The 13,342-nt window shown below is 33.6% G+C and overlaps 1 protein-coding gene across 1 annotated transcript; it reads left to right on the top strand.

Annotated features, from left to right (window-relative positions):
• The first annotated feature begins 9,481 nt into the window (after positions 1 to 9,481).
• Positions 9,482 to 11,443, top strand: LOC107426866 (disease resistance protein RPP8). The gene has a single exon (XM_016037158.3). The coding sequence runs from the start codon at positions 9,482 to 9,484 to the stop codon at positions 11,441 to 11,443; it is 1,962 nt and encodes a 653-aa protein (XP_015892644.3).
• The last annotated feature ends 1,899 nt before the right edge of the window (positions 11,444 to 13,342 follow it).

The following is a 13,342-nucleotide window of genomic DNA, read 5'->3' as shown; positions in this document are numbered from 1 at the left end:
CATACTTATCTAGATAAATTGGTCAATAAATGCTTGTTGAATTAGAATTCTATATTCGGTACCCTATCTCAAATTAGGTCTTGAGATATTTTGTGCCTCCTCTATACACATATATGTATAACTGAGAAGAGCATTGACAAAACTATTTTCTATTTTTAGATCAATGGAATTTATGTTCATTGGATTGCTACATGAATATATTTGTAGATGAACAATTAAAAAATTATTTAAAGATTATAAAGAAAATATAAAAAAATGAAACAGGCGACGCTTTTCGACCATAATACGTCGCTGGATCCCAAAATTCAAGAACAGGCAATCCTTCTTGAAGAGAATACGTCGCCTGTTCTCTCAATTAAAAAAAAAACAAAAATTTTGAAATACATGCACATTTTATAAAGAATAAAGGTGTACTTGAAAAACAAAAAAATAAACAGCAATTTTTGATATTTGGCTTCGCATTTTTAAGAAATATTTTTAGTTTTTATTTGTAGTTGAAAAATAAAAAATTAATCAAAGAAAAAAATGCAATTGGGAGAAAAGGTGCGTTCTTGCCATTCTTTGAAAATTTTTAGCGCGTGTTAAAATTTTTACGTGCTCCTTTGAATCCATTTTTTCTTTTTTAAAACTACATCAAGTACACTACCTAATCGATATTAGATTTGGAAGCAATCTAAGAGAGACTTGAAGAGTGAGATATTTCAGGTTTCATTTTTCATTTGCCTATGTTGTCGTCCGCCGAGAAGCTGGATTTCTCTGTGTCGCCCTCGTGATTTTTTGGTTTTCTTCTTTCTCTGTCTCCATCGTTTAGGTGAGTTTTTTTTTTTTTCTTGACATGAGGTGGGTTGTTTTTTTTTTTTTTTTCATTTTAACTGCAGCTTAGGTTCATTGGGTTTTATTAATCTTGCTTTTGTAGAAATTATGTTTGTGATATTGCTTGATATTATTTTGCTAAGTTCAACAAGTATTTTATGTTGAAGATCAACTTGATTCAAGATGGTCTATTGTTTTAACTTCACCACAACATCGTACTTTTGTTGAAGAAGATGTTCTTGGAGATACAAAGATGGCTCACAATCCATTTGTCATATAGTTGCCAAGTATCGATGAAAATGATAATGAGGATGAATGTGAGAGTGAGTATGTTTGTAATGACTGTGAGGGGAGAAATGTGCCTCGTCAAATCTTAAGAACAATGGTAATATTCTTTAAATTTTCATTTACTAAATTACATATTTAATAATGATTAATATTTTATTTATTTTGCATAAGTTCTAATAACTTTTTTAATGTTTCCATATGCAGTATGAGGATGTAATATCGTCAACAAGAGGATGTCAACTTCCATCTCAATGAATATGCATTCATGGAAGTTTAATTAATATTAAATTTGTTATGAAAAATACAATAGCTTACAAATTATGTAAAAATATGTCAATGAGATGATATTTAATTTATTTGATAATTAATTTGTTATGACAAAATATTTATTTAAAATTTTTGTATTCTATTTATTTTGGATGAAGCTAGTTTTCGTTTTTTTGTATTTTAATTATTTTTATATTTTTACTATTTTAATCACTTTTCACATAATTAAAAAAAATTAAAAAAAAGAAGAAAGGGTGATGCATTAACAAATAATGCGTCGCTAAAAGTGTCGATGCGTCGTTAAATAGGCGACTCTATTAATGCGTCACTAAATAGGCGATTCTACTAATGCGTCGCTAAATAGTCAACTCTATTAATGCGTCACTAAATAGGCGACTCTATTAATGGTTCGCTAAATAGTCACTTTATTAATGCGTCGCTAAATAGACGACTCTACTAATGCGTTGCTAAATAGTCAACTCTATTAATGTGTCGCTAAATAGGCGACTCTATTAATGGTTCGCTAAAAGTCAATATGCGTCGCTAAAAACTCAAAGATAGGCGACTCTCATACTGCGTCGCTTGTTGTCTTATAGATTTAGCGACAGGACGTTAGGCGACACCGTGCGATACATTGTTATTTATTTTGTGCGACGCATTTATTGCGTCATTTATCAATGCGATTCTAGTAGTGTGTGGAAATAGCAAAGCAATGACTTGGACAGATACTTGAACATATCAGATCTGTGCAGGTCTTCTAATTTAATGGCGAAATGATATTTACCAAAAAAAATATAATGGCGATACTTCATACCAGACCTGCCCTCCTTTACCAAAATTTCTGGATTCGCCCTCCTACATAACCTAACATTAGTCAATAGTCTTGTTAAGGGTATGTATTTAATTTAAAGTAGGATGGATTTTAAAGAAGTTTAAAAGTTTAGGATATTCGATTCAGAATTTTAAGGAATATATACAAATTTATTGATATTTAATTCAAATTTTAAAGAATTTTATAAAAATCTATTAAAATTTTTATATATTCAATTAAAATTTTATTATTTTTTTTTAATTTTAAAATATTCAAAAAATTATTAAATTTAAAGGATTTTAAAAATTATTAAATTTAGATGTTTCAGCATTAGCACATTTAGCTTAAGAAATTCTCCCCTTTCTCCTTCGTAAGTTCTTTGTATATATTCTATTAAGGGTCCATTTGGTAAAACTGATAAAAGTAGAGTTTTAGTCTGTAGAGCTTTGTATTATAGATCTTTTTGAAAAAGATATTTTATTAAAAAACTAATAAGTATTTGATTATAAATAAAAAATATATATTAAATGCCCATCCAACTGTATTAAATGCTAAGGGTCTGTTTGGTAAAGCTGATGAAAGTAGAGCTTTAGTCTATAGAGCTTTATATAATAGATCTTTTTGAAAAAGTTCTTTTATTAAAAAGCTAATAAGTGTTCGGTTGTAAATAAAAAAGCTACATTAAATGCTCATTCATTTGTATTAAATACTAATTAAATTTTCATATAAAGTAAAAAAAAAAAGTTTTTTTTTTACAGAAGTTCAAAATTTGGGCTTTTCTAAAACAGCTTAAAAAGTTCATTTTTTGGTCAATAAGTACTTATTAATTTTTGTTAAACACTTTTATTATTTTATAAAAGAGCTTTTGGTCCTCAAGTAGAGCTTTTAAACAAAAAAAAAAAAAAGCTCTACCAAACAGAGGCTAATTAAATTTCCATATAAAGTAAAAAAAAAGAGTTTTGTTTAGAGAAGCTCAAAATTTGGACTTCTCTAAAACAGTTTAAAAAAGCTCATTTTTTGGTCAATAAATACTTATTGATTTTTACCAAACATTTTTATTTTTTTTATAAAACAGCTTTTGGTCATCAAGTAAAACTTTTAAACAAAAAAAAAAAAAAAAAAAAAAGCTCTGCCAAACAGAGGCTAAACTTGTTTGGGGCATTATAGATTATGAAAGAATTACCAAAAGCTCAATTGAAATACCGATTAATGATCAAAATAGACATGAATCATTATTCTTAATAATATAATTAAAATTAATCTAACATATACACATTTTTTTTCTCATCTTAACTACATCAACATAAAATATGTAAAAATATATTATTTGGAGCTACATTATTAATTTAAAATTAAAATTCTGATTGTGCTAGAAACACGCTTGGACTTGATCAAATCTATCCAAGTCTTCTAATTTAATGGCGAGAAGATTAAATAATATATCCATCCGAGAATCCTCACATTGAGTAACATGCTAAAGCACTTAGGATTGGATATTAATCTTTTGAAAGTCCTAAAAATAGGTTACAAGTCGAAGCTAGTGGCCACAGGTTTGCAAGTGTGCATTGTCTTCTTGTCTTCGACTGCACATCAACCTAAAGTCAGTTCCCTGAATCAAAAATAAATAAATAAACTTTAGTCAGTCTTAATTGGTTTGGTTGAAAATTGAACAAGAAAAAAGCTTCCTTTGAAATTCCGAAAGGACAACAACAACAACAATATGATCAGAATGACGCGATGAAGGAGGCATTCATTGAACAAATCAGAGAGGTGGCTCATGATGCTGAAGATCTCATAGACAAATACATATATAGTTCATGTCATTTCATAAAGCAGAAAAGGCAATTACCAAAAAAGTAAATAAATAAGTAAAGCAGAAAAGGCGAACAATTCTAGGAAAGTTACTCCATTCTCTTGATGTTCATGATGTTGCAAATACCATGATTAACGGCAACAACACCATCAATAGTTGTTTTGTCATAAAGCAGAATATGCATTTTTGTGCACTCTCAAATCTCAATGTTGTGACAGTGTTTTAGGTTTGTAACTGTTACTGTACATGTAATGTTTCAAATTTTATATATATATATATATATATATAGAAAACTAATTCTTTATTAATTCCATCTTTGAAAGAGCTACATCGTTTGAAATAAAAGCGGTGAGCCACAACTGACCCTCGTAATTATAAGCTGCCTTGTTACATATTCAAGCGGAGATTAACTAAACACAATATAAAAATAATAATAATAATAATTAAAAATTAAAAAATAATTAAAAAAACTCAAAAAAAATTTATCATGCAAGTCTAGCAAACATATATGTGTAAGATAATCAAATTTAGAACATTTATCATTGCAATATTAAATATAAATAGATAATGCTTGATTAAATATGAAATTGAACTGTAAAACTTAAAGTTTATGAGATAAAATGTAACACCCCGTCCCAAAGTATATCGGAAATTTCTAAAATTTGACCAAGGTTGACGGGGTTTGACCGTCGTTAACCGAGAAGGGGTCAAATGTTGACTTTTTGTTTCTAATGGAATTTTACGTTGACCGTGGTACTGTAGCGAAGTACATGATGCCCCGAGTTCGTAGACTAGTAGCACGTCGAAAACGGAGCTATGGTTTGAAAGTTATGAGCAAAACAAGTTGAGGTCCAAACTGTCCAAGGGGTGCCGGAGTTGACTTTTTGTTCATACAAAGTTGAGTTTTGACTCATGCATGGTTGTGAAGTACTCATCGATATGAGTTCATAGAGTAGCTGCACGTTTAAATTGGACATCTAGTTAAAAAGTATGGATCTGCGAAGTTTTGTTACCACCGTATTAATTTATTATTATTTTAAATGTGTGAAACGTGTGCACTGTTCATGCCACGTGTTGCATCCTCATTCAATCCCGTGAGTGCACAGTGACACCCACGGGCTGAGTTATTTCACCGTTTCACGGGGAAAAGCCAAGGAGGAGAGAGAGAGAGAGAGAGGGAGGAGGGGGAGAGAGAGAGAGAAAGGAGAAAGGAAGAGAACCCAACCGGCCACCGTCGATTTGCCCGTTTTCTGGCCACCCCAAGCCACACGCACCTGACCGATCTCTCACCTATGGGAATTCCGGCCTACCCACCGAATCTCACCGTCGGCCGGCCGTCGATGCGCCCAGTTCGAGGCCATTTTCGGCGGCGGCGCCGATATCTTCAACCGCTGAGATCTCCTCATTCTGGCCTCCATTCTTATCACCGTCGGTCCCGTTGAGACCCTCTCCCTTCAACCTACAAAACCCCCGAAAATCTCAGCCATCAACCACCGGACGCGCAGCCGGAGGTGACGGTTTCCGGTGGGTCTCCGCAGCTCCCCGGAAAATCCAATTTCGGCGAGTACCCAGTCACGTCTCCGGCCCCTCCCCATTAATTTTGACCCCCTGAACTCAGATCCGGGGTCCTTTTCCTCCAATTCGCGACGGTTTGGGAGAATCGAGGCTCTAAAGGCCGAGAGCTTTCCGGCAAGATTCCGGCCACCACCGGTTCGATCTCCGGAAAGTAAGACCGGATTCATAATCCCCGCCTCACAAGCTTCGATTCGATATATTGCTTGTAAATTTTGGTTGTCGTTTGTGTTCGCTCTCCCAGGTATCTGGTTGAGAATTTACTCGATTAAAATATTATTTTAATTGAAGTTGTGAAATGTTGATATTTTAGGTGCACGGGTGAGTAGAAGAGTTGATCCTGCAGAGGATCTGACTAAAACACATGCTTGAGATGAGTGACCCACCTTAAAAAAACTATTTTCGGATGATGATTTATATTTATTTGATGGTATTTGAATATTTGGAAAATATATGTATGTGGTTGGAATTTTATAAAATTGGGTATTTATATTATAGTGTCAAATTTCAGATGTTTGGTTATATGCATACATATATATATTTTGATGCCATGATTGAATATTGGAGAAATTCAAAGAATTTATGATTTAAATTCTGGATTATTATTATTATTATTTTACTGAGATTTTTCATGTACAATCAAGGGCCTATGAAGATAAAATATATTTAAATATTTTTGTGAGCCTTATATATTATTTTGGAGGAAAAAATTGATTTAAAGGATTTGAAGAAAAATATTGGTATGATGGTATTGTATGTTTTAAAAAGGTAATTATGCATTTATAATGCGAGGTGGTTGATTTCATAGTTTGAGTACACCATATTTCTTTCCTATATTGATGATTTATGGTGAGAAATGCAAGGAATGTGGGATTTGAGATTTTTATAACTCCTACGGTAAATTTCGAAAATTTTTGGTAATAATAAAAATGTGATATTGGTATTTATTTTATTTTAATTATTTTAGACGCAATTATGCAGTACTGGTATTCTGTACTGTACATGAGATTGTGATTAGCGCACAGGTTTTAGTCTCCCATGAGTTACCTATGGACCTGAGGGCAGGCCGATTTAGTATAGTGCATATAACCGCCCTCCTCCTAGGCCGGGATGACAGGTTTTAGCAGCGGCGCTGTCGGGATGCCGAAGCGACCGTATGCCGGTTCTCTCTTTAACCCCCGCCTGAGGGTGCTCGGGACGCTGAGTACCGTAGGACATCACTGGTATATAGTGTGGTGCGTTAGGTTATTTCGATTTGAATTTTTTTTTAAGCTTATTATTTGGAAACACTATTTAATTAAAAATGGTTAATTTATTTAAATTTTACCGTTTATTTCAAACAAATATTTTTTATGGCATTTTTTATATGATTTATTATTTGTTATTAAAACTTTACTTTATTCCGGATTATTTTTCTGAGTGCATTGGATTCCAAAAATTGTTGCATTTTATTGATAATTATTGATTAAATATTTTCATATAAATTGTGGTGCTCTATATTATTATTTGCATGATTTTGTATTTTAAATGTTGATATTCCATTTATTTATTATTTAATTAATTATTTATTGGCTACCTTGATTTTGGAGAAATATAATTACTGGTTTTTGTGAAATGTTTTAAAAAAGGAACCTTTCTAAATTGAGTGCAGTGTGAGGGCTTTGAGAGGAAACTTTTCCTTTAAATTATTTCTATCACCTATATTATACCTTTTCTTGATAAATATTATTTAATGAGGTTGGTTATATATTATTAATATTACCTTTGTTATTAACTCCTTACACTAGCCAGGGTCGCTCACTGAGATGATTAGCATCTCATATTTTTAAATTTCGTTCCCCTAGGTACAAGGTTTGGGAAACGTTGATCGTCCGGGGTGAGCTCGACGTCTCAGTTCATTGCCGAAAGTCCAAAAAGCATTTCCTTCCTTTTCCTCTCCATTTTGTATTACTTCTCTATCTGTCATCGTATTAATTTCATATTTACTGGCATAATGCTCTGTATAGTGTATTGGACATTTAGTTATTAATTATGCACTAATTCCTGTTATTCATTTGGAGTGCTGCAAATTTGTGGAATTATATTGTAGTAATGTGGGAGGAATAAGGGGATGTTTCTAGAAGTGTGTTTTCAATACAGAAAAATTGTGGTAAGTCCAACCCTTAGAGGAGGTTCTGCCGGATTTTCCATTGGAGGGTCTGGTAGGGTTTCCCTGAGATCAGGGTTTGTCTACGGTTCCGGTGAGGAATTTTGAACGGGTTCTGACATAAAAACTATTAATTCGCATCTACATCACCATTGCTAAAATTAAAACCAAAAAAAAAAAATATTAAAAAACTAGTTATTAATCAAAGCCAACCATAGAGATTTTCGAAAAGAACAAATTTTTGGTTGTAGGAGTAGAGACCAAACACTTCAATACGCCAATCACATTGCTTTTCCACAATGCTTTTGATCTCTATCTGAACCATAAGTGTCCAAAGTCCCAGAAATTCACTTTCCTGTAAAACTCTCCCGACCCAAATAGCACCAAAATAGTATTGAATCAAAAATACAGTTTCCAGCTGTTTAATTGACCTTTTGAGACGTGGTTGCCCAAAAAGAACACCATTACAAGGAAGCATAATAGTGAGATGCATATTCTTCATTCTTCTAGTTCATTTTGCTATTTTTTTTTTGCCTTTCTGAAATCTATTTCACTTTGCTATTGTTAATGATCAGTTCGATGACCCCTTTATATACCTACGCATTAATCTTATTTATAATTTTTTTCCTTGTTTGTTGTTTGTTGCTAGTGTTTTTTCAGGCATGTTTTATAATATGATTTACGTAAAATAATAAAATATGCGTGGCCGACCATGTATGATATTTGATTACACGTCCCAACCATATATATGTAAATCTATATATACAATATATGCTATATAGGTTGTTCCCATAATAAGTTCTCTTATTTTATTTATTTATCTATTTTTTTGCCCCAACCTCTCATTCGCTAATGAATGATTTAATCTTTATAGGTTGACCTTGTTATATTATATATACACAATATCTATCTTATCAGTAATGAATCACCTTTCCAAAAACTTGGTACATATTTAATGGGTTCTATCATAAACTTGGAACTTATTATTTACATAGGATTTATCTTATCGGTACCAAATCAGCTTTCCAAACTCGTACGCATTTTAAAGAATTTTATATACAAGTACAAATCTTTCCACTTTAATATTAAAAAAGGGAAATTTAACGATGTTAATTAACCTTGTGGCAAATTATTTATAATAAATAAATAAATAAATAATTATAATAAAAGGCAAATTGTAGCGACCTTAAATTAATGAGAAAGTCTTCCATTACACATCAACCTAAAGTCAGTTCCCCGAATTAAAAAAATAAATGAATAAAAATAAAATATAGCAAGTTTTAATTGGTTGGTTGAACATTGAACATGAGACTCTACCTAAACCCTTAATCAATTTTTATATTTTAATGAAAAATAAGGCTTAATTAGTTGGAATACATCTGGATGCATGTGAAAATTTGAGTGGAAAATTTTTAATGAAGGAATTTAATATTTTGCTTTTTGATATCAGGTGAATTGAGAAAATAATTAACGATCACAAACTAAAATCTTTGTTTATTATCATAGGCAGTATTGGTAATAATTAATTGGTCATTGAAGTTTGAAAAGCCACATGGAAGTGAGAAACAAAGAATAGAATCGAATTATTAACCTGCCAGCTCCACTTCAGCCCTTTTTCTTAGCTAGCATACCTTTCAGCTTCCTTGTTTTATCTATCAGATGCACAAAAAAACTTTAATTTAGCTTTTGTTTTCCTGATTAATTTACACTTTAATTAGGTGTGTAAAAGAAGCCAAGCTGAAAACATATACACAAATTAAGGTAGGTAGCTATGTCATTTCCCGGGGAGCGCTTTGTCATTTATGCCGTAGACAAATTGATTAAGGAGGTGGCAAAAAGAAAAAAATTGGTTGATGGAGTGGAAGGTGAACTCGGTTTGCTTCAGGCCGACCTTGAAATCATAAATGCCTTCCTCCAAGATGAAGGGGAACAACGTGAACATGGCAGGGCGACCAAGCTGGTTATCATGAAACAAATGAGGGATGTTATTTTTGATGCCGAAAAGGTTGTGGACGAATACATCTATCATGCCGTAATGAAAAAGGGGAAAAAGCCAGGCCCTTATAAAAGACTTGGTATTTCAAAGACCATTGTGGCGATCAAGAAGAGAATAGAAGGGATCGAGCAAAACAGAGGAAGGTATGTTCCGGAATCAGGAGCCCAACCACAAAATGCAGCTGAAGCAGATGATGTCGAGAAGAAAGGCATTCATTATCAGAAAAACGAGGCAGTGGGACTTGACCGCATAAAGATAGAAATGTGGGTAGAAGAGCTTAAGGACACGAATTTACAGCGATACAGCTTAATCACGGGCATGGGTGGCTTGGGAAAGTCGAAGCTTGCCTGGAACATCTATGGAAGTATTGCTGATGGTGAACACTTCAACTATCGTTTATGGGTGTGCGGATCTCGAAACTTCAAAGCCCGAGACTGGCTGCTTAAGATATTGGAGGGATTGCAGTCCAAGACGGGGGAAACGGCAACGGACGATAATCAAGGAAAGAATGATGAAGAACTGGGGGAGGCTATACGAAAGCACTTGAAAGATAAAAGGTATCTTCTCGTGTTGGACGGGATGTGGGATACAGGGGAATGGGAAATCTTAGAATCAATGCTTCGTGGTCTTGATGATGGCAGCAATATTATGGGAAGTAAAATTCTGATCACGTGCCGTGAAGAAGTCATAACGTCCAACGCACAGCGTCAATATTGGAGTCTCGAACCACTCGAAAAGCTTCCAAGTTGGGATCTCTTGCGCAATAAGGTATTCCCAGCAAAAGAAGAACCGAATGACGAGCTGATCAAGGCTGGGAAGAAGCTTGCAGCAGATTGCAAAGGATTACCACTTTCTATTGTTGTATTAGGAGAACTTCTTTTGCAAGCTCGGGAGAGAGGTGTGCACTCCGCCAGAACCTGGGAAAGTTACAGACGTCATGTCAATTTCGAACTTATTCGTCGACAAACCCGATGCTTCCACGTTCTGGCCGAAAGCTACCAACACTTGCTTCCACGATTGAAATTTTGCTTTCTGTATCTTGGTTTGTTCAGTTCCTCAGCTGAGGAGGAGGAGGAGGAAGGCTTTAAGATCTCTGCAGCTCACATAAAAGAACTTTGGTCAGCGGAGGGATTCATCCAAGACGATGATAATGACTCCAGAGATGTGCTTGACATCGGACAAGACTGCTTGACAAAGCTTGTTAATGGAAGCTTGGTCCAAGTGGTGAGCAAGCGTATCGTCGGAGATACTGTGAAGACATTTTGTATCCACAGTATCCTACGAGAACTCTCTAGATACGAGGGTGAAAGGGAGAAGTTTACTGAGTTTCTTTTCGATAACAGGAACGCTTCATCCAAGGGCAGAGGCCAAAGACTCTCCATCCAAGGTGACGTTTTTAAACACATTTTCTTAAGTGAATATGATTCATCATCTGCTCGTTCCTTGTTTCTCTTTAACCAGAGTACAGTTACTAATTTCGATGACTCAAAGTTCTGGAGAAAGATTGGCCAAAGCTTTAGGTATGTACGGGTGTTGTATCTCTGGAAGGTTCCGATCCAAACTATCCCCAAAGAAATAGAAAATCTTATATTCCTAAAGAGCATTACAATATGGGGAGATAAGAAGTTGAAAATTAAATCAGTTTCAGATTTCATATGCAAACTTGTGCATGTGGAATCAATCAATATAGATGGTCATGTTAGTAAATACTTGCCAGAGATTTTGGAAGATGAATAAGCTAAGACATTTAAGAGTGTCTGAAGGAATGAGTTTGCCTAAGCCTCCCAAGGCGTTAAAGCAGGCTCACAACCTCAGCATCCTTTCTGGTGTAATCGTCCAAGAAAATATGGCTCACTCCATATTCACAAATGTCAAGAAACTGCATTTGGTGTACATCGCTAGAAGGCAAAATAAACAAGTTGACAAGACTAAACTTGTAGTTGACAAGGCACGACAAAAACTTGAGGAGGAACAAAAAAAAGTGGAGGCACTCCGAACAGCCAAAAAGTCTCACAAAAATATCACCAAGGCTCATGAAAAGGTAATGAAGGCACAAAAAGAAGTTGACAAGGCAGAAGAGAAAGCTAAGGAGGCGCAAGAAAAACAAGAGGCACAAGAGCTTAAGCTGCGTACTAATGCATTGGAAAGCATTGAAAAGTTAGGCGCCCTGCAAAGCCTGAAACTCATTGGTTTCGAAAAATTTGATGAGAATTGTGCTTCTAAATTTCCACCAACACTCCAGAAGATAACGTTTGTAAGATCGTATCTGGATTTGAATTCCTTGATCGGTTTTCTGCAAAAGCTTTCTAACCTTCGGATCCTAAAAGTAAGAGAGCACTATGGATCAGAAACCGACGAGCTCAAATCCGGTATTGAAAATACGTTTCCTACACTCCAAGTCTTCATAAGATGAGTATTCAAAGACTCGTCGAACTTGGACTTTTTAAAGAAGAGGAATCTTGTAGCACTCAATTCAGAAGGGACATACTTGCATCTGGGTATAACCCTTTAATGATTTGGATTGGCACCCTCCTTAAACCTTTCTACCTTTTTCATTTTTATTTTTTTATTTAAAGTTTCGATCAGCTCTGAATTTGGTTGTCTGCGTGTGTATGTGTTTTTTCCACCCTTTCTGTTCTTTCGCTGCTCTTCCATATTTGCTTCTTCATGTTCATTTTTCCTTCTGTTATTATTGTTCTTGTTGAGTAATCCTTGACAAGTTTCAAGTCGAATTAAACTATGAAATAATTGTTCTTATTGAATAATCCTCGAAATGGTTTTCAATTTAATATTATTATTAAATTTTTTTTAATCTTGTAGTGGTTTCTTTAAGTTTGTATTATAATATGAGAAGTCTAGCTATCATCTAAGCACAAATCAATTATATACAACTAAAGTAAAACCTTTCAATGATAGGGAAAAAATAAAAATAAAACCTTTGAACAAATTTATAAAACTAAAAACTAAAAACCAAAAACATAAAAATAACAAACGGGAACTAAGATTTGAGTTTTTAATAATGTATTCAAGCCAAAATCATAAAAATTTATGATGGTTAATTTTTGTAAACTTGAATGACCAAACAAACTATGGAACCTGACAGTTCAATAAAGTAAAATTTTTGATTACTAAGAATATCAATGGCAATTTACTAATTAAACAAATTATGTTATGAAGCTTCCAATATCTCTTTTTTATTTTTCCATATTAGAATTACTAGTTGACCTCAAAATAAGTAATATTTGCAAATGCAAGTGAAAATTTTCATCATAATATATATATAATCCCTCCATCTAATACAATTCAAGATCATGCTTATTCTAGAAATATGGAGTAGTGATTAAAGCCTCATTTCCCACAAAACTCTCCACACACCCTCTCTTTTTTTGTTTTCAAAATTTTCAAAAGTATTGGATAAAACCTAATTATTATTTTTTTTAATAATAAATGACCGTTAACTATTAAGTACTGGTGAACCCCATTTAATAAATGAACCTATACGTTTTGGAATTCATCCGTCCAAAATGGTGTCATTTTAGGTGGGGGGGAACCAAACATCTCAAATATCTCATTACCAGTCTCATTTTCTGTACTTATTGAGTTCTTAAAATATGTAAGCACAAAAATATTATTATT

The sequence above is a fragment of the Ziziphus jujuba genome, chromosome 11 (assembly GCF_031755915.1).
Source record: "Ziziphus jujuba cultivar Dongzao chromosome 11, ASM3175591v1".
In the NCBI taxonomy this organism is placed as follows: Eukaryota; Viridiplantae; Streptophyta; class Magnoliopsida; order Rosales; family Rhamnaceae; genus Ziziphus; species Ziziphus jujuba.
Note: the sequence above shows the minus strand (reverse complement) of the source record. Positions and strands in the feature narration are given on the sequence as shown.

What these genes read in the sequence shown, in the direction of transcription:
- LOC107426866 (XM_016037158.3), top strand. Translation starts at nt 9,482, where the DNA reads ATGTCATTTCCCGGGGAGCGCTTTGTCATTTATGCCGTAGACAAATTG.